Raw genomic sequence first — 20,942 nt, 5'->3', positions numbered from 1 at the left:
TATGCACTTCCAATTTTTTCAAAAATTTATTTTTAACTTTAATAAATACCTTATTTTACTTTTTTTCTTTTTATCTAAATTAAAAATGTTTCATTCTGCATACTTTATTTTATCCTGTATTTTCAACTTTTTCAAAAATTTATTTTTAATCTTAGTAAATATTTTTTTTCTTTTTAAAGTGATTCTACATTTCTTTAGCTTTACACATTTTTAACAAAATTTTAAAAAATATCTTTTATTTATAATTTAATAACTATTTAATTTAATTTCAAAATTTAATACTTTTTCATATTTTAATAATTATTAAAATATAATTTGTATTATTATAATAATTATATTACAAAAATTAAAATTAAAATAAAAGTAAAAAAATTAAAAATAATTATATAAAATCTGATTTAATATATATAATAATATATTAAATTATATTAAAATATTAAATTAATAAAAAAGGATTTCAAAATTTTTAAATTTCTTAATTGTTATATTTTTATTTTTATTTTTTTAATATTACTGTATAATAATATAAATTATATTTTAATAATTATTTAAATATAAAATATATTAAATAATATTAAAATTTTAAATTAAATTAAATAATTAATAAAATATAAATAAAAAACAAATTTTTGAAAAAACTTTCGTGTCGGAATCCGATAACATAGTTATCGGATACCAATATCCGCTGACTTTTTTAAAATTTTATTTTCTATTTAAAATTTAATAATAATTTAATTTTTTATATAATAATTATATTATAAAAATTAAAATAAAAGTAACAAAAATAAAAATAATTACATGAAATCTGATCTAATATATAAATTTATATTAAATTATATTAAAATAATAAAATACAATTTCGAAAATTTTAAATTTCTTAATTATTATTTATTTTTATTTTTATGTTTTTTAACATTATTACTATAATAATATAAATTATATTTTAATAGTTATTTAAATATAAAATATATTAAATAACATTAATTTTTTAAAAATATAAATTAATTTTTAAAATGAAATAATGATAAATATATACTCAACTGATAATGATAAATATAAATAAAATTGCATTCAAACGATAATGATAAATATAAATAAATCTTTAAAATGAAATAATAACATTTATAACGTGATTCTATAAAAAGATCAAAGTTGTAAAAAATTTCATAGTTTCAAAATAAAATCCTAGTTTTTTTTGGATTCAGTTTTTATTCTTAATTCTTATATATTTTTAACTTCAATGTCAACTTATTATGTTCAAAAGATATTTTCTTAATTTAATTTATATTATTTATATATATTTTTTAAATACAGTATTTTTATTAATAAAAATATTGAATTATCTTTTAGGGTTAAATATGTTTTTATTCCCTCAAATATCAAGCCATTTTGTTTTTCGTTCCTATTTCAAACTTTGTACGTTTTGATCCCTCTCTCTTTGGGGAAACCATAATTTTTTATCTTCCAAATAAACAGTGTTAAAAATCAGGTGAGGTGGATAACGTTTGGCCACGCTGGAAACTTTGAAACTCTCTCTACAACATTTAATATTTTTTAATGTAAAGTCAGTGGTCACACACTTTGAAACTCTCTCTCTATCATCGACGACTTTTGTTACCGCTAGGAAGCCATTGAAGTTTCCCTTCCTTTTCTTCTAATCATTAGGGTTTCTTTCTTCTTTTTCAATCTCTGCAACGTTCATCAGGAACGATAAAGGCACCATCACTGTCCACTCCAACCAGATTCGCCGCGGGTGACATATGGAGCCATCGGGATGTCGTCAACGCCAGCGTCTCCTTCTTCGATCGGTCCGCACCGGCTGTCGCAACTTCAAGCTTCAATCCCAAAACACAAAACAGAATATATAAGCTTCAGGCTGATTATGTGTTAGGTGAAAATCCTACGAAGATGAGCTATCTTTGTGGGCTATGGAACTCAACCCCAATTACGTACATCACAGGATCTTTTGTTCCTGCTAATGGTAAACTGATTGCAAGGATGGATTCAAGTGGTTTCACTCACCTTACCCCAATCCTAATGTAGCATTTGGAGCACTAGAGTTGGCGGTCCTTTCCTTAATGAAACATACAATGATTTCAGAAACAACTCTATGCAAACTGAACCAAGAACGTACAACAGTGCCCTCTTTGTTGCTCTCTTATCTGGTTTGGTTGCGACTTCCACTGTACCACTCTCCTTCTATAACTAGTATCATTCAAATTTGTTGTGCCATATGTAAATAACCCCTTTCTGTATTACCTTCTTAGATAGCAATAATTTTTTAGTAAACCCTTCCAACAATTTTGCTTTATTTGGCATCAACACTGTTCCAAAAAACTTTTACTTGAGTGAGATTTTTTTTTCAATTTTATTTGTAAATACTGCTCACCCAAAATACAAAATAGAATTGCTTTTGTAAACTAAATTAAAAGAAAAACAAAATTCAAGTAAGATGTTTATAAAAATTGTATTTATAAACACTACTTATCCAAATACATAATTTCTTAAAAGGATTAATTTAGAAAAAAAAAGGTTGGAAGACAAAAAAAATTGGAGTTTAAATCTCAGTAACCAATGCCATTGTTAGCCAAATTCAAAGGAACCGTGGCCACAGGCATGTAAAATGATGGGTAATCTGCTTAATAGATCATATTAGAGTGGAAAAGAATAATACCAAATGCCCCAGAAGAATTGTAGGAATAACAAACGTAAGAAGTACAGCTTCTAGCTTGCCATAGCAGAGTCCTGTTTAAAGAACACAGGATTACTTTCAAGAATCAAGAGAATGCTTCTTTTTCAATTTGATATGTAATGAGGAAAGATAAGTTAGATGACGCATTACCTTCCTTGAAGACAAGTCGCCGGCGATACCCCGAGTTAGTGGAGGTGTGTTGACGTTCGTGTGTGACCACTGACTTTGCATTAAAAAATATTAAATGTTGTAGAGAGAGAGTTTCAAAGTTTCCAGCGTGGCCAAACGTTATCCACCTCACCTGATTTTTAACGTCGTTTATTTTGGAGGATCAAAAATTATGGTTTCCCTAAGGAGAGGGATCAAAACGTACAAAGTTTGAAATAGGGACGAAAAACAAAATCGCTTGATAGTTGAGAGACTAAAAACATATTTAACCCTATTTTTTATTTAGGTTTAATCCTTTTTGACATCCCTATTTGTGTAGGAATGTCTCAGATAGGTCATCGTTTTGTAAAGTGTATCAAAATAGTCCTTAATTTTGAAAATTGAGATCAATTGAGTCCTTCCCGTTAAGTTGGCTGGACGGCGTTAAAAAAATTGATGAGTGGGATGCTGAGGTGTCCTTTAATTACGAGGTGGCATGGCATCAAAAGAGTCTTATTGACTGATTCATAACGTGACCAGTGAAGACCTGCCACATGTCAACCCCTTTCCCACCCAAAATTAGGGTTTCAGATAGGGGAAAGGAGGAAACCCAGAAACCCTAGCCGTCAGCCACCTTGAAGCCACCACCGTCAACCTTCAAATCGCCGCTATCCACCATCGCAGAAACGGGAATCGTATCAGCCACCAGAATCGCGATTCCTTCGTCCTCCACCACCAAGCGTGATTCGATCTCCTTCCTCGCAAGCTTCGTCGCAACCTCCCCCAAACCAGAGATGCAAGCCTCTCTGAATCGCGCCTTTTTTTTCGCATCTCGCAGCTGCTTCGCCAAACCTTAGCGCCACAAAACCGTCGTGAAGACGCTGCCATGATCACAACCACTAACCTTCATCACCCTCGCACCTGTCAGAGAAAACACGCAGAAACCCAATCACAAAGAAAATCAAAATCGCGCAGCTGTTCGAAAGCCATGGCGCGAATCATCTTCTCCTTCGTTCATCTCCACCTGTAACCACAATCAGACCTACAAACAAACCCAGAAACAGAAGAGAGCCATCTCCATTCGGATTGGGAGTTTGATTTCGGCGTTTAGGGTTCGAAGGATTTTTCAGATCGGATTGGGTTTTTGGATATGGAGGTCTGAGATGATGATTGGGAAAATGAATGGTGGCACGGTGATGATGACTTGTGGCTGGCGGTGCGGTGGCACGATGTTGTTTGCGGTGGTCCGGGGTTGTGCGGCGGTGATGTTGCCGACGACGCTAGGGAGAAGAGGGTAAGGAGACGCCAGGTCAACAACAACACTGTGCCACGTCAGTCATCTCAATAACCACGCATCAATTTCTTTAACGCCGTCCAGCCAACTTAACGGAAAGGTCTGAATTGATCTCAATTTTCAAAATTAAGGACCATTTTGATACACTTTAGAAAACGAGGACTATATGAGACATTCCTACACAAATAGGGATGTCGAAAAGGATTAAACCTTTTATTTACTATAAAATAAGTGTTTTATGAAACGGACGATCTTTAATTAGACAGTTGTAACATGGTTTTTTTTATTTCTTCGTATAGTTTTTGGATTAGTAATAGAAGTTTCACATATATATATATACACACTTGTTTAAGAAGAGAAAAACTTCATAGCTCTAGTTATTCCTTTCTTTTCTATTATTTATTCTTTTCATTTTTTTTTATTATGGTAAGAGTTATGATCATTAGACTTTTGGTATGATCATTCTTAATTTTCAACAGAGTAAATTTTATGAAAATGTTTGACATGAAGGTAAAAATTTATCCATGAATGTTCTAAGTTCAGACATCAAAGATCTATAAGACGTTTGAATATTATTTTTCAGACGTTATATCTTAGTAAATTCATTAAAAATTTGGAGGGGAAGGTGAAAATTTATTCATTTATCTTTTCGCGAAACCTTCTTTTCTGCTCAAACCCTTTTTGGATGAATTTTTCGGTGACCAACACATGTAATCTTTCTTTTATTTTACACAAATGCATGTTGATTAACTATTTTAGGTATAATTTTCTTTTGCTTTGACCCATTGGTTTCATGTACAAGTACTCTTTGAAGCATAGGCGTGTTCTCCTTTCTCCTTCACTAGTAGCAACAATTTATTCTGACGACGAACTCACCTTCAATATTAGTTTCGTTTTGGAATTTTGATGAACTTTCGTTTTTCATTTTTTATGGGCTATCAATGGGTTGAACTTGTTGGTATTGTTGATATTGGTACTGTTGAACTTGTTTGTTGTTCATACACCGTATACATCCAAACTTAGAATAAAATTGAGAGTATATTCAAAAGAACTCCAAATAACTTGAAAATTTGGTCAAAGCACCAAAAAATCATGAGAAGCCCCATAAAATATTTTAGATCAAAGTTCAAAGTCTAAGTATGTGAAATATTTTTACAAAGTTTGAAAAAAAAAAGGAAAAACAAAATAAATTGTCGAAAAATAAAAAAATAGTTTTTTTTAAATATAAAAGGAATAGCCAGTATTTAGACCTTTGAAATTTTTTTACTTTAAATCGATATATAATAATGTCAAATCTGCCAACTAGAGCAAAAGTTATTATCATTTAAAGATCACAAGTAAATAGTCAGAAGTATACATTGTTCATTATAACATCATTTACTATTATTGTAATATCACTGTAACATACATAGTAAGAATTGACCGGATGACAACTCTTTCTTCATTCTATGTACATACAAATTTGTGTTAGCCACATTCTCATGGTTTTTTTTAGATTTTTACTTTGATAGCTTTAGTTTATAGTTTTGATTAGTTCATATAGATTTAAAAACGTGTTAGGGATATATGAAATTCTAAAACTAGACTAAGTTAACTAGTATTCTTTTTAGGTTTGATAAAATTGTAAAAATAATTTATTTATTAAAAAAAAATAAAGGAGAGATGTCTGAAAGTACAATTTTGGACTCATTTCATGTTGAAAAATGTTAATTTTCACAATCAATTATCATATGAAAATGTCAATTTACAACGTTAATAAACGTCTCAAATGCAACTTTTTTTAAGTCAATCAACGTCTTTTTTTTTTCTTCCGACATCAATTAACTTTTTTTTCTTCCAACTTTAATCAATGTCTTGTTATGATATCAGTCTTTTGACGGACATTAAAACTCAAAAATAATAAACATTAAAACTCTTTTTTTACTCATGATAGTTTGGACAACTATGAGAGTATGTATTTGATAATAGTTTGATAAGTCATGAATTAGATAGCGGTAGGTAGGATAGTATTTTCATTTCTTTAGTCTATATATATATATATATATATATATATATATATATATATATATATGTGTGTGTGGATTTGTTCTTTCTTTCCATTATGAAGAAGAGAAAAAAACTATATAGCTCTTGTTATTGGTTTCTATTCTATTATTTCTTCTTTTGATTTCTTTTATTAAGGATTTTTTTAAAGTAGACGTATTTGAATAACAGATACGCCTGATATATATTTTGCCTTATGATATAGAATAGACAATTACATACACGTTTCGAGATTAATTATACATATATGTTAAAAGGAAATGTCTTTTTTAACAACTCTTTTTTAACAACTCTTTTTTAACACTTCTTTTTTAACAATTTTTTTGACAACATAGACGTGGTGGTTTATGATGGGTTGGTTTCAAATATTTTTCTGAAAACAAATTCAAACAGACCAATAAAGCAATGACATGTGGCCCATTGTCAAAAAATTGTTAAAATTTGTTGTTAAAATATCAGGATCCATGCTAAAAAATGTCTATAGTCACGTAAAGAAAAATATAAATGTGAAGGGTATTACACTATAATTAAAAGAAAATGATAAAAACAGGAAAAAAAACATTGATAAGATATTTGTGTGGGTGCCCTCATTTACAAGGAAAATAAGTCATGGATACTTGAAAATTTTTATATTTAAAACATATAAAAGAGAGAGAAAATATAAATACAACAACGACATAATAGGATAAAAACAAAGATAAAATCACAGAGAAAGCAACATATTATTCATCCAGTTATAAATTAGACAATTATAAAAATTGTTTTAAAAACACAATTTGTGGTAATTATTTTTGTAGAGATTTGAATATCCTTTTCAACATTTTTTTAAATATTATCCTGCTGATCTGCAATAATCATAACCTTTTGTTAGGATTTAGGTTTAATTGTTTCCTTTGTCCTCAGTTTGGTTGAATTGTGTCAAATTCATCCTCATTTTTAAAAAAGTTTCATTGTCGTCCTCACGTGGTGTAAAAGTTTCATTGTCGTCCTCACGTGGTGTAAAAGTGTCAATTGAATCCAAACATAGAAAAAATTTGTGTCAAAGTAGTCATTTTTCCTATATCTCTGTGTCTTCCTTTCATATAATCAAGTACAGATATTCATTTTACCTTATCCAATTTAAGGCTTTTCATAGCTCCAGAGAAGTGACATATGAAAGGAAGACAGAGAGATATAGGAAAAATGACTACTTTGACACAAATTTTTTCTATGTTTGGATTCAATTGACACTTTTATACCACGTCAGGACGACAATGAAACCTTTTTAAAAATGAGGATGAATTTGACACAATTCAACCAAACTGGGGACAAAGGAAGCAATTAAACCTTAGATTTAAAAGTAATAGATAACAAGAACAAAGACAAAATCTAAATCTTATCATGAATCGAAAACACACATTTGAATCTATCAGCATCTATCAAAGAAAGAAGACGTTTTGACATAAATTTTGACAGGAACATTAGAGATGCAATGGTTAGCATCAAGTTAAAGAAAAAGGTTATGAATGAATGAAAGAAACTAGAGCATTAATGTTATGACTCTCCAAGTAAACAACATATGAGTATAGTTGATGACATTAAATAGGGAGAGCCAGTACCAGCTGCTTTCAATGCATCTCCAACCTCCCCACCTTTCTCATTCATACATCGTCTCCTTATTAATATTATATCTCATAACATTCCTACAACACAAATCTTCTTCCTTTAAATTACACATTCTTACACCATTTTGCTTTTTCACAGCACCACCAGATCCAGCTATGAGCAGCCACACCAAGACCAACCTCGATGGAGTGCACTCTGATGTCAAGGTGGTCGAAAGGCCAACCAAAGAAAGATCCCACGATCTGTTCCTGCGCTTTCTTGGCCTCTCACTCACTCTTGTTGCAACCATCCTTGTTGGTGTAGACAATCAGACCAAAGTCATCTCCTACGCTGAAATGAAATTCAGAGCCACTGCTAAGTGGGAATATATATCTGCTATGGTGTAAGCTTCCCTTTTTATATGTATACCATCAACCCACTAGTTAGCTAGTTTTGATCATTTCTCTCTCTCTAAATCTAGTTAGAGATTTTGTGATTCTTGAAAGAAACACTAGTTTAGATTTTATGTGTATATACTGCTTGATCAGTAAAGAAGTGGGTACATGTTTAGATTTTAGTCAAGAGAAAACAAAATCTGAAAACAACAACTACCTTCTTTCCTTTTCATTTATACTTTGGAATGCAGAAATATGCATCAGAACTGTTCTCCAATGTGTCATGTATATATAGCTTGGATATATAGTAACTGGTTTTTTGTTTCCACTGTGATCCGAGAATATATTAATAACTGGAATGTCTGGAACAGGTTTTTTGTGGTGTCAAACGCAATAGCATGCTCATATGCAGCTGCATCATTGGTGATAACAGTGATGGCAAGAAGCAGTGGAACAAAAAAAAGCGATTTGACAGATTTGGTGATAACAGCTTTAGACCTTGTGTTGATGGCACTTTTGTTCTCAGCCAATGGTGCAGCTTGTGCAGTGGGAATCATAGCGCAGAAGGGTAACAAGCACTTGCAATGGATGAAAGTGTGCGATGTCTTTGATGCTTATTGTCGCCACATGACAGCTGCATTGGTCCTCTCCATTATTGGGTCCACCGTGTTTCTCTTACTGGTGCTGCATTCTGTTCTCAAACTCCATTACAGATCAAGAAGCTAGACATTATTCACCTTTTATATATATATATTTGTAGTGTCAATTTGTTAGCCAAGGATTTTCTTGAGTGAATCTGTTTTTGGCTTAGAGCTTGAACTTCAAAATATAGGTGCAATATTTAATTTATGATGGGTCTGGTAGTAGTTAAATTGAATTTGGTTCGTGTGTTTGTAGTGAATACATTTTAGCAGATGGTAGGTCGATTTATTTAAGAGCAGTAACAGTAAATATAGGTAGCTACTACTTTGCTTATCAATGCATGACAAAGCCATTTCACTTTGAAAAGTTAGGTAAATGCAGTAACGTGTAGCTACTCAAGATCAATATGCAACCTTCTTCACCTTCCTTCTTCAACCAAAATTAATATTTCTTATGAATAATAAAGAAGGAAATATATTTATATTTAAATAGTATACAGTTAAATATTTTCTGTTCAATCTTCATCTTTTATGGAAGTTCATTTTATACTGATATATTTACAAAAAACAATTATATAAATACAGAATTATTTGACTCCTTCATTCCATAACTCAACTAAACTGTTGTAAAACATCAATTATTTAAATTAAAAAGAAATTAACATAAATAGTCAAATGAATATAAAATTATAATTTCATAATTAGATAAAAAATATTATAATTTTAAACAAAACTCTATGATAAATTTTGGATTAATATAATTTAATCGAATTACTGAAAGGACATGTGTCTTGGTGTCCAGAACTAAAAGAACGAGATGATACACTAACTATGATTTTTTTCGTTTATATGTTATAACTTTTATAAACAACATTTAAAGTGACAGGATTCATTATTTTAGGGAGTATTATTTCTTACAAACCTATTTAAATAAAAAATAAATTTGGCATTCACCCCAAACATTTTTAAATCTTTTTGATAAAATATATAAATTTAATTGTGAATTTTTCTTATCTTTTAAAACAGACTAAGACAAAAATTAAAAATATCCAAGATAATTACTAGAACTACAAAATATATCAACAGATATTAATTTTAGTATCTTAAAATATATAGAAAAAATTAATATATTGAAAGATTCTAACACTATAATTTTAAAAAAAAAATCTAAACTTGTTCATGAATAGAAAATAGGGTAAAAATTTATTTAATCATGCTTGTCCATGACTTAAGTGTTGGATTATATTTATGATAACTATAGTTTTTGTACAAATTGAGTGAAAGTTTAGGTGTAATATCAACTATCAATATTTAATATTTTAAAAAAAATGAAGTATCAATAGTTTTGTATCTAATATTGAGCTGACATGATAAAATAAAATAGAAAGGAAGATATTGTAGTCAAATGCATAGGTTATTATTACTGGAATTCCCATAAAGAAGGGTCTTATTGAGTGAGGGCACATGGCACAATCAATATGACAGTATAATACTAAGAAATTGTCTGAAACATTATTGATTTACATGCTTTCCAAAAGTAGCCTCTATTCACTGTCTTTGGCAGGGTAGGGGTTCACCTATAATTTATAATTTATTTCACTAAATTTAAAAAATAAAAAAATAGAATAGTATGGTAAAAAGATATTCTCCTTGTTTACAATTTTTTTTAATAAATCAATTTATGTAAAGCATTTGAGTTTGAGTCCCTAATTTTTCATTTTAGTTTTTGTCATCTTATATTCTTATTTACCATTTCGGTATTTTAAAACATCTTATAAAATGTTATTTACATTACAAATGAATATATATTAGTTGAACTTATTGACAGAATATATAAATTTTAAAAAGAACAAGTAGGATTTATATAAGTTTAAATATTCTCATCATTATTTTTTAATTAAATATTTATATTCATAATTAAATAACTGATCATATTAATATTTATTTAAATATTTAAAAAAGTGAAATTATAAATTATGATTTAGTGAAAATTTTAAAATAAAAAAGTACAATTTTCCAATGCTATATAATACTAAAAATTATGATTATATAAATTTAAAATACAATACCGTATAAATAGTACGTCTCCTCTTTAATCTAGACTAATAAATAAAATAGATAATAATATTTATATAAATATCACTTTAATGGGTACATTATTTGTACATAACCAAATATTATACCAACTAAGTATTATGATAATTAGATACAATATCAATAAAATAATTGATATATGTATATAGAAATAATAATTTAAATAGACTATATCAATAATATTATCAAGACATGTCAATTAATTATATTATTTAAATATAATTTGTTAATCAATAATATTAATAAAGTATTTATTCTTTCATATATATTTCTTATTATGTTTTTTTATGTTCTTGTTGAGTTGAACAGGTGAACTTCTTTTTCTTTTTTGTTCTATATTGGTAATCAACAACATGTCATCATCTCAGAAAATTTTTACTCATTTCCGGTAAGAATATAAAATAAAAGTTCATATAATTTTTTATATAAAAAAGGATTTATCAAATTTAATTTTTAATTTGATTAAATTATTTTTTTATATTTAAAATAACAAAGTTAAAATCACATTAACCTAATTTTAGTATGAACTCTTTTAAATAAATAAAAATGATAAATAACATATTTCAAATTATTGATTATTTAATAAAAAAATAAACTATAAATTATTACCTATTTATATATTAGAAGTGTGTGATTTTTGACTTTTTTTTTTCTTTTAACGTAGTTTTCTATATTAGAGTTCATTATTAAAATTAATCACTACAACTACACAAATTGATAACTATGAACATGTTCTATATCAGAACATTGATTAGTTAATTTTGTTTTATATTAGAAGATGATAGAAATAACTACTGATTGGAATGAACTTAATTTTTTTTTAAATATGACCGTTGATCAAAGTGTTGATTTATGTCAAGGAATGATCTTTTGTAAGAATATAAATTAATATTTGTTATTGAATATCCTTTTAATATTCATATTCATCTTTTATATATTTATATATATATATATATAATGAAATGAATAAAATTTATAATCATGTATCATTTATTTATAATTTAAATTATATGTTATTATTTTCATTTCATTAATTTCTCTTTTATTTGTTATTTGTATAGAAATTTGTTACGATTGTGGACATGCATGCTCAAAATGTCTTCTTAAAAGAGAATGTAATAGTAGATTTTATTATATTTTGTACATATGATTTTTAAAATATTTTTATTTTTGTAAATTCTATGACGAGTGATATTATAACATAGGATGTATAGATTTAACAACATAATATGTATATAGTTGTTTTAGATAAACATAGTGTTACAATGAGTAGTAGAGCTGTCAATTTGATCCATGACTCCAGGGTTAGTTCTAACTCACTCTTGAAAAAAACCCCTCTTAAGAAGCCCTTCAAATTGGGGCCAAAAAAAAGCCCCAGCCCCCAAAGCCCCCTCTCAAGGGGGTTAGGGTCAGGGTTAAGGTGGATTTAGTCTCACTAAAAAAAATTTGGAAACTAAACTTCAATATTCTCATATTAACTATTAAAAGTACTAAATTTTATATTCATGTAATTGATTTCTTATTTCAAATTATCAAATAAAACTAATTAATTATAGTATAATAGAATATTTAATATTCAAAATAACCACTTTTTTAAATAATTAAAAACAATTGCAAACCACACACTTAATTTTATACAACTAAATAGTATTACAAATTTTTTTTACTAAAATATTATAAAAATGCTTTATTTTGTTGTCAATTTTAATACAATTATGTCTTATATTGCAGACACCAATTATTAAAAAATTATATATAATTAGTAATATCAAAATAACCCCAAAGAGAAATAATAACATATTAAATTGATTTAATATTTTCACCGCTTTTACGGTTCTTAAAAAGAATCACTGTTTTGTTTTCTCGACTTCTAAAATATCACTCAATCTGTTTTTAATTATTTAAAATTAAAAATAATTCAAAAATTTATTATCTAAAATTTTTGGATCAAAAATAGTATTAATATTTTATGTGTAAATTAAACTTATGTTTTATTTTGTTTTTTTCTCTTTGATAATATTTTCTCAAAATCACCATAAGATATATTATAAAAAGAAAGTTAATTTCTTAAAAATTTATAAAAAAAATGAAAATTTTAAATAGACCTAAAGTACTAAAGAATGACAAATGTTATAGTGTTTCAATTCTTTGACTAACACATTAAATAATTTATTTTTAACTTTCAATTAGAACACATAACATAAATGTATGTTTATGTTTATCTTTATGACATTTAAAATGTAAACATTTTGAGTAAGTAGTACGACGAGATTGAATCCTATGGACGAAGACAACTGCAGCCTGCACAAGGTTTATGAGTTTTTTCTTTTTACTTATTATTTATGTTATGAGCATGATTTGTCAGGTATAAAATGAAAAAGAAAATCATTTATATTTAATTTCTTTTTCAATAGCTTTCTGAGAAAATAAAGAAGTCTTATTTTTTTCAAATTAAGAGCTTCAATTAGAGAAAATCTTCTCTTAAATTTCAATTTGGATAATTATAGATAGAAAGTTAATTTCTAATTTATAACCTAAAAAAAGCGAAATTAAATATTTATATTTCAAATTTATAAAATGATCCTCTAATTATATACTTAGAGAATCTAACTCAATAAATATTATCATTTTGCTTTTGTTTCTTGATTCTAGAACTCTCGTCCTATAAAAATTTTAATTTATTTTTTATAGTAATTATTTTTGTAAGAGTTAATTATATTTTATTTTGTATTTAAAATGAACATTTTTTTTAAAAGAAAGGCCCATGAGTTGGCCCTGACCCACAGGACTTTTGAAGATATTTTGGTCCTGTGGACTTTTTCTACGAGAGGCTTTTTGGCCTTATGAATTTTTCTGATCCCAACCCACGTGGGTTAGGACCAAACCATGTAAGGAGACCAAGTTGACAAGTCTAATGAGTAGTATCAAATACAGTTTATTCGATAAGAAAATAGAGAATTGTGAACATAACCATTTTAGACCGAAAAAAGTTGGTGAAAAGCAAACATAAAAACAGAGCAAGAAAAACACTATCATAGCCTCGTGTTAGTGCACAATTTTCAGATTACTGATTGTTAATAGAAATAAATGGTCTTAACAATGTCTCCACCCACCAAAGGTATCCACAAGAATAAAGCTTCTGAATTCCATTCTATTTTTCTCTGTTGATTTTATGGTTCTCCTATAAAAAAAATTGAGAATTTTATTCTAGACAAATTAACCGTTGCCATTTTATTTTTAATATTTGGTGGAATTTAATGAGGTCCATTTACGTTGGTTTTAATTTTATTGTTGTGAACATTATTTTTCTTTTTTTATATGAAAACAATTACTGATAACAATAGTTTTTTCATAAATCATATAAATTTTAGGATAATGATACTTGAGAACATTTTTTTATAACATTTTAACATCATCAATGTGTCATTATGTGATTAATTTGTGTTTATGATTATTATTATTGATTGTGGAGTAATTTTAGACGAATCATAGAAAGACACATAGATGATATTAAAACGTAGATGATGTTAAAATATTGTTAAAAAAATGTTAAAATATCATTATCCTAAATTTTATAGTTCTTATTAATAAGTACTTTTCTCTGTAACATCTTTCTAAATAACAACACCTTCAACAAAAAGAGAATCTTCTTTTAGAACTCAAGAACCGCCATTAATTCAGAAGAAAAAAAGAACATTCATTTTACATGATTACGTAATTGAGTAATGAAACTCATTCTTTTGTTAAAAAAAAAGGCTAACTTTTTAAAATTTAAATGCGATTTAAATTTGGTATTACTGGTAAAGTTGAAGAATCTAATTTCAACGCCCATATGAAGCACTGATCCTATGTTTCCTTTAACTGAAATAAAAAAACAAGGAAAAGAAAAATCCTTTTGCTTTCTTTTTCATGTCAATGGGAAATATGTAAGGTGGCTCCATTAGTGAATGTGATTTTTTAGGTGAAAAGAAAGCATTGCGATATTCGAGAAGCGTCAGAAAGAGACTTAACTGGCTGCTAATTCTGTATGATATTTCATAGAGGAAGAAGACATGTTATATATGCAGAAGTTGCCAAGGGGACCAAAGCGTGCGGGGACCACCACGACGATTCACAGTTCATGCATGAATACAATCATAACTCAACCAATCCATCTGCAACTAATGTCTGCCTTATAGCTTATGCATATTTATCAGCATTATTTATGTTCTTTAATATTATTTCTGATTTTTACACTGGCTAACTTCGGAATTTTGATTAATCGAGACCCTTGTTCCAAGACACATTCTACAATTACCTGTTTGTTAGTGCGTACAAATTGTTTGGTAGCAGTTAGTATCAGCTCCTGAGACAACTTGGTATTCCTTTTTTCTTTGTTATGCTTAGCTAGCTAGTTCAAAGATTTAAAACCAATATAGCACATTAGTATAACCTCTTTCTTCAATGATGCTCAAGCTTCGGACTTTCCTTTCACCTCTTTTAGGAATAAACATAAAAGTATCAAGATGGATTAGATGTGAGATGACCATATCAGTGAAAACATAACAAGATTTCTTTTGTCAAAGGAAATGAAAAACAAACAAACAATTGATCGTCCAAGAATTAGCATTCCGGCATATGTTCCAAGGTATTATTCAATGATGTGTAGTATTCACGCAATTTTATTTATTTTATTTTGGTATATACACCTCACACTTTCGTAAATATCTGAGAAATGTCAACAATTAACATTCTACATCCTATATCATTATAGCATTCATAGAGTTAGAAAAGTGCTAGAAACACACCTCTACAAGGACAAAGAATGCGTCAGACAATGTGTTTTTAGCATTTCTCTAATGAGTAACAAGGAAAAACATTTGTACAAGCTTACATTTTGCTGGAACGTTAACATCATCCAAGCTACCGTGTTTCTAAAACCACAGAAGAATGCGTTAGCCCGCAAAAATAACTCCTTCTCCATGTATCTTTTCTGCTCCATATATACTTCAAATGCTAAAGATATCCGTCCAACACGATATCAATGCTTTAAGCAGACATGATATGGAAATGAAGAGACGATAGTACATTATCAGATTTATAAGATGAGATCAAAACATGCAATTTTTTTTTAAATTGCGAGGTTCCTTGAAGACAAGAACCGCATTGCATTCAATCAAATTGCCAATGGACTAAATTATGACTGAAAGTTGCATACATAACCTGGCAATATGCATGAAGAAAGAACAGATTATATCGCTTACCTAGATTATTAGAGCTAAATGCTGTTCAGCAACACATACTTCAGTATTTACCAGACAATTAGTCTGATAAATTAGACAGTTTGTGTCCTTTGCATGTGCACTTAACACTTCTATTTGCACATTTTTTTCTAAATCAGTACTTGTCAGTACTTATTGTTCTAGAACTACTTGAAAGCACATTCCGTTAAGAGAAATTTAAAAGTTTGGGAAACACTTGCAGACTGGGCTGAGTTCAGATACAGTAACATATTCCCCTTGGCAAAACAAGGAACAATGAAATTGCAGACGATACAAGGTGTTCTTGTCACAAATCCTTAGGTAGCACTTTGTCAGCTGTGTTATACCTCAGCTTTCACATTCTCAGAATATCCAAACATTAAGAAAAGTATAACTTGCTTTCACTTGCTCCCATGGAATGTTCAACACCCTTCATACCAATTTAAGGAGTCCGCAATTTACCTTAAATTTTTTCATCAATTATTTAATAATCAACATGACAAAAATCGAAGTCCACAAGAGACTCTCCAAACACGATTCAAGGCCAAAGACCCCAGTGAATTAGATTTTGGTTTACAGCAGACTGCACCTATTCGTCTACCTCAGGTGCAATCATTATGGTGCAAAGGGAATAGTAAAAAGACTAGTGCCAACTATATTGCAAGAAAATGTCTGCATATAATATCCTAGCTCTGGATCCAAGGATGCATCACTTGCAACATACAAGAGACGTGTTACATAATGTATGTGATTTGAGCTGGGAATTATAGTTATGGTGTATACCAGCCTACCATTTTAATGTTCCCGCTCCATCTTAGCAAATCGACCCTTGACTCTCACCCTGCTTTCTGCACGAACTTTTCGTGATTCATATCTTATGTGCTTGTCATATCTGTTGTTTTCCATAAAAAGTATGTCAATTTAATAATCTAAGATTTCACAAATTCATAAACCAATCAACAAGATCATAACTCACAAATGCTAGCAGTTCACAATTCATATTAATCAACAAGCCAACAACCATTTTATATAGCAAGGAGATTACAAGGCCTAGTTAATTACAGAAACACAGTACACTTCACTGTAAATGACGATAACAAAACAAATAATATGAACACTATTCCAGAAAAGTCTGAGCTGAACTCTTTCAGTTAATAAATCAACGTATTGGTGGAAATGGTCAGATAATAATGACTCATTCTTGATATCTCTCAAAGCTATATCCAACAATTATACTTGTGTCCACTGTTATAAAAGATTTGTCTAAGGATTTAAGGCGTGTATTGTGCAAAAATGGAAATGAAAATAACTTATAAAAACATATAACAATGCATGTTAGGGGTAAAAAGTTGGGAGAAGGTCTAGTGAGAATTTAACATGAGAAATTGGGCAGCTCAGCAAGCATTACAAATTAAGATATAAATACCTCTAACGTACACACACAGAGCAAGCAAAAGATGCTGTACTAGTAATACCTTCTTGTTTTCTTCTTCTGTTTATACCGTAACAATGCAGAATCTCTTTCTTGGCTAGTTAACTCACATGCACCAGCTTTGGGAGTAGTTGGTAGGGTTTCAGAGTTAAGAGAAATAGATGGATTCCCTCCCTTGTCGCCAAAGGTGTGAGTTTCCCCCACAGAAGTGGATTGTTTAACTGGAACTTCTTCAGTATAAGTTCTCAATGATGGGTCAGGAGGAACAACTTGATACATAGGCTCACTCATTTCTCTATGCCACTGAAATACATAGTCAATATGGCAGCACAATGATTTTTCCAGTTAAATAATTTCAGGAGGTATGCCATACACCATGCACAATTAAGAAGGCATCGTTGAATGGTTTAAAAGAGCAACCTAACAACCTAGCTTGCCCATAAGAGAAGAGACCAAGGCCAGGCACAGGAAATAAGAAAGCAAGATATATGTTGCTGGCGATAGATTTTGCAAGATTTATCAGAACAGCAAATCGGAATTCAAAATTAAAAGAATGCTAGTAATTTCTGTAGGGGAAACAGAGCTCAATTTCAAAATAAGTAAAAACGTATTATGTGAGATTTTTTGCAGTCAAAGTCAAAATTTAAGTGTTTTCAGAGTATGATTCATGACCCATCATTACATCACATGCAACCTAACTACCCGAAAAGTCATATTTCGGTATTATTCTCATTTTACAAGAGCAAAATACTCGTACCAGATCCAGTCAAATGTTTGACTAAATCAAGCCATCAGTCATGTTCCCATCCAAGAAATCTTACAAGAAGTTGGAGAATCCGCTAATGAAACCCTTTCAGCAATAATTCATCTAGATTTCATTCAGTATAACTACTATTTTCATCGGATCAACTGTATTCTCTTGTAACAAGGACTATTAGTGCCAATATCGTACTACCCCCCAAGGTTAATCTTGCATGAAAATTTTATGCGAATTGAACACTCACAACAATCACAGTTAACTTCCTATTTAACAAATTCAAATATATGCTCCACAAAATTCTCATATATAAATTCAATATGAAAAATAAAAAAGGTTAAAACAAGCAAACCTTATCTAGAAACACAAAAGCCCATCCCTTGTACATAAACATACATACAGGCATAACACGGTTTGAAAAAACAAATGACCCGTCATGAGGTATCAGCACCAGCATTCACTAGAAAACACAAGTACAAAACAAGTGAAGTAAAAGCTTTATCTCATGATAAGGATAGATATCAACCTCCACGTCACTTTCAAAAGCCGAGGACAGGTTTTCTGGTTGCACATATTGTTCAAGATCCAATGGCTCAGACCTGGCCAATTCCCGAAGCTGACTAAGAATCTCTTCTCTGTGTCGCCCACAAGCAGCCTTACGATTCTGAATCAATACAAATACCCTGAACAAGTCAAAAATTGTAGCAATAGACACAGTTTTTCAATGTCTACTTTGACATCCGAATCATGCACTCTCCCATAAGACAAGCACAACTAAATTAAAAAAAAAAAAAAGTTGTTAACATTTTTCACTCTTCCACCAACCAATCCCAAGTTCATAAAACAAGATCCTACCATCTTTCGAAACAAATACATTTTTCACTCTCCACTGCATTTTCTTTTTTCCAGCACCCAAACAAGGGAACAAAAGATCTCACATTTACGTGTAATAAGTCCAAAATGTTGAATAGGTAAGTTTTAAATCCAAATTCTTAGACGACATCAGACAATATGTTGATAATATCTGTCGAGTCTATTGTGTGTTGGACTAGAAGAAACTATTCACCCTCTAAACTGAAACTCTAAAATGGTAGTAGTATCTATTATTGAGTTTTCCATTATTAGGCAATTATCAAACTAGCAGCAGATCTTCAGTCCTGTGAACTTGACGAGATCGAAACTCTAAGAAAAAGTCGCTCTTTTTACAGCAATTATGCCTCCATAATTCATACATGTAAGTACCTTAGGCAGGGGAGGAACTTCCATGGCCTGAAAGCTATGAGAAGAAGCGGAAGAAGAAATCAAATCATCAAGCGTAACAACAGAAGGCGCATCCCAAACAAACAAATCCGAAAACCCTTCAATTTCACACCCGAGGAACCCATCGGCGGCACTTCCCTGAGGCGAAGAAAGCAGCGATTTTTTGCTGAGATCTCCAAACCCCACAACGGATAAAAGTTCGGAGACCGAAGGGCAACCGGTGAAGCCTTCGAGGGGCCTCCGTTGGTGAAGGGAATCGGAGAGCGACGGGTTGTGCTTCTCCCAGTCGCAGTTCTGGCAGAAAACAGAGGTGTCGGTGGAACAGAGTATGGTAGCAGGGGAATCATCGCATGCGTCGCAGAGCAGCGTCCGCGTGTGCTTCGAGAAGAGCTGGTTGGTAGAGTGAACCTCGCGGTCGCACGAGAAGCAGAGCTTGGCTGAATCGGCTCTGCAGTAGAGAACCGCCATGGAGTGACCACAGTAGTCACAGGGTCGCGCTGGCTTCGGCGCTTCAGCGGTCATGGCTACGATGCTGATGAGTTTTGTGAGTGAGGGTTTAGCGAAGAATTTGGGATTAGGTGTTGGAAGATTTGAGAAAAGAGAAACCTTTGTAGAATGGTTGAATGGATGGATGGATATTCATTGTTGGTTTTCTTGGAGATCAAGAACTACTTGATAATTCACTTTTTTTTTTTTTGAAGAAAAATTGTCCTTTTGAAATTGGATGGAATGAAATTCTGTGATTGTGACTAAACTCGAAATTAAATAATAATCATTTAATTAAGCAGGTTACTCAGTCATACTCATTGTTGAACTATATTACTTTTGTTTGATTTGTAGTGATTATTAGAATAATTAATTGCCAGTTTCCATGTAAAGAGGCTGATTGTTAATTTATTAATTGAAAATTGATTTGATAGAGATACTTTGCCAAAGAGAGTGGGACCCATACGAATTAATTTCTCAATACTTCTAGCACGGACGGTCATGATTAACAAAAAGTGTTTATATAAAAATAAAACCAAAAGATCTTTTTTCTTGTTCATCACAGATTCTTTTTATTGTCCGTTAATAATTGTTATTAACATAATCTTGTGATTGAAAGTTGGATTTTGACTAATAACAGTTGTTAAAGAACATACCAAGTCAAAGTAGTAAAAAAAAAAAACTGATTTCTCCGAAAGATTCTTGGATGCGAAACCTCACATCTGTGCAAAATAAAAATTATGATCATTAGTCATAATATTTGTTTTGGTTATACGATCGAAGTTATAAGTTTTTTTAAGTTTTATGATTCAATTATTTGTCAGCATTAGAGCTTGTCTTCACTTTTTTTTGGTTGAAAAGTTATCTATAAAGAATA

General features: G+C 30.1%; 2 protein-coding genes across 4 annotated transcripts; one reads left to right on the top strand and one right to left on the bottom strand.

Annotated features, from left to right (window-relative positions):
• The first annotated feature begins 7,780 nt into the window (after positions 1 to 7,780).
• Positions 7,781 to 9,099, top strand: LOC108328473 (CASP-like protein 1E1). The gene is made up of 2 exons (XM_017562342.2): positions 7,781 to 8,163; positions 8,527 to 9,099. Exons 1-2 carry the CDS (start codon positions 7,787 to 7,789, stop codon positions 8,879 to 8,881), a joined length of 732 nt encoding a protein of 243 aa, XP_017417831.1. The 5' UTR covers positions 7,781 to 7,786; the 3' UTR covers positions 8,882 to 9,099.
• A 6,419-nt stretch (positions 9,100 to 15,518) lies between these two features.
• On the bottom strand, positions 15,519 to 20,261 carry LOC108329425 (zinc finger protein CONSTANS-LIKE 13). 3 transcript variants are annotated; one of them, XM_052873913.1, is made up of 5 exons: positions 19,562 to 20,261; positions 18,846 to 18,983; positions 17,606 to 17,865; positions 16,922 to 17,022; positions 15,519 to 15,916 (listed from the first exon to the last, which is right to left on the bottom strand). In XM_052873913.1, the coding sequence occupies exons 1-4, from the start codon at positions 20,099 to 20,101 to the stop codon at positions 16,926 to 16,928; spliced, it is 1,035 nt and encodes a 344-aa protein (XP_052729873.1). In that variant the 5' UTR covers positions 20,102 to 20,261; the 3' UTR covers positions 15,519 to 15,916; positions 16,922 to 16,925. The 3 variants fall into 3 exon arrangements, with proteins under 3 accessions (XP_052729873.1, XP_052729872.1, XP_017419106.1); XM_052873912.1 differs by having other exon boundaries at positions 15,519 to 15,896; positions 16,923 to 17,022; positions 19,562 to 20,260; XM_017563617.2 differs by lacking the exon at positions 15,519 to 15,916 and having other exon boundaries at positions 16,588 to 17,022; positions 19,562 to 20,260.
• Positions 20,262 to 20,942: the final 681 nt, after the last annotated feature.

This window comes from Vigna angularis, chromosome 2 (genome assembly GCF_016808095.1).
Source record: "Vigna angularis cultivar LongXiaoDou No.4 chromosome 2, ASM1680809v1, whole genome shotgun sequence".
Lineage (NCBI taxonomy): Eukaryota > Viridiplantae > Streptophyta > Magnoliopsida > Fabales > Fabaceae > Vigna > Vigna angularis.
This window is presented reverse-complemented; position numbering and strand designations above follow the sequence as displayed.

Coding starts and splice junctions, on each gene's coding strand:
- LOC108329425 (XM_052873913.1), bottom strand. CDS start 20,101: ATGACCGCTGAAGCGCCGAAGCCAGCGCGACCCTGTGACTACTGTGGT. Junction 18,984..19,561: donor AAGTTCCTCCCCTGCCTAAG/GTACTTACATGT, acceptor GTATTGATTCAG/AATCGTAAGGCTGCTTGTGG. Junction 17,023..17,605: donor CAGAAGAAGAAAACAAGAAG/GTATTACTAGTA, acceptor GGAAAACAACAG/ATATGACAAGCACATAAGAT.
- LOC108328473 (XM_017562342.2), top strand. CDS start 7,787: ATGCATCTCCAACCTCCCCACCTTTCTCATTCATACATCGTCTCCTTA. Junction 8,164..8,526: donor GAATATATATCTGCTATGGT/GTAAGCTTCCCT, acceptor TGTCTGGAACAG/GTTTTTTGTGGTGTCAAACG.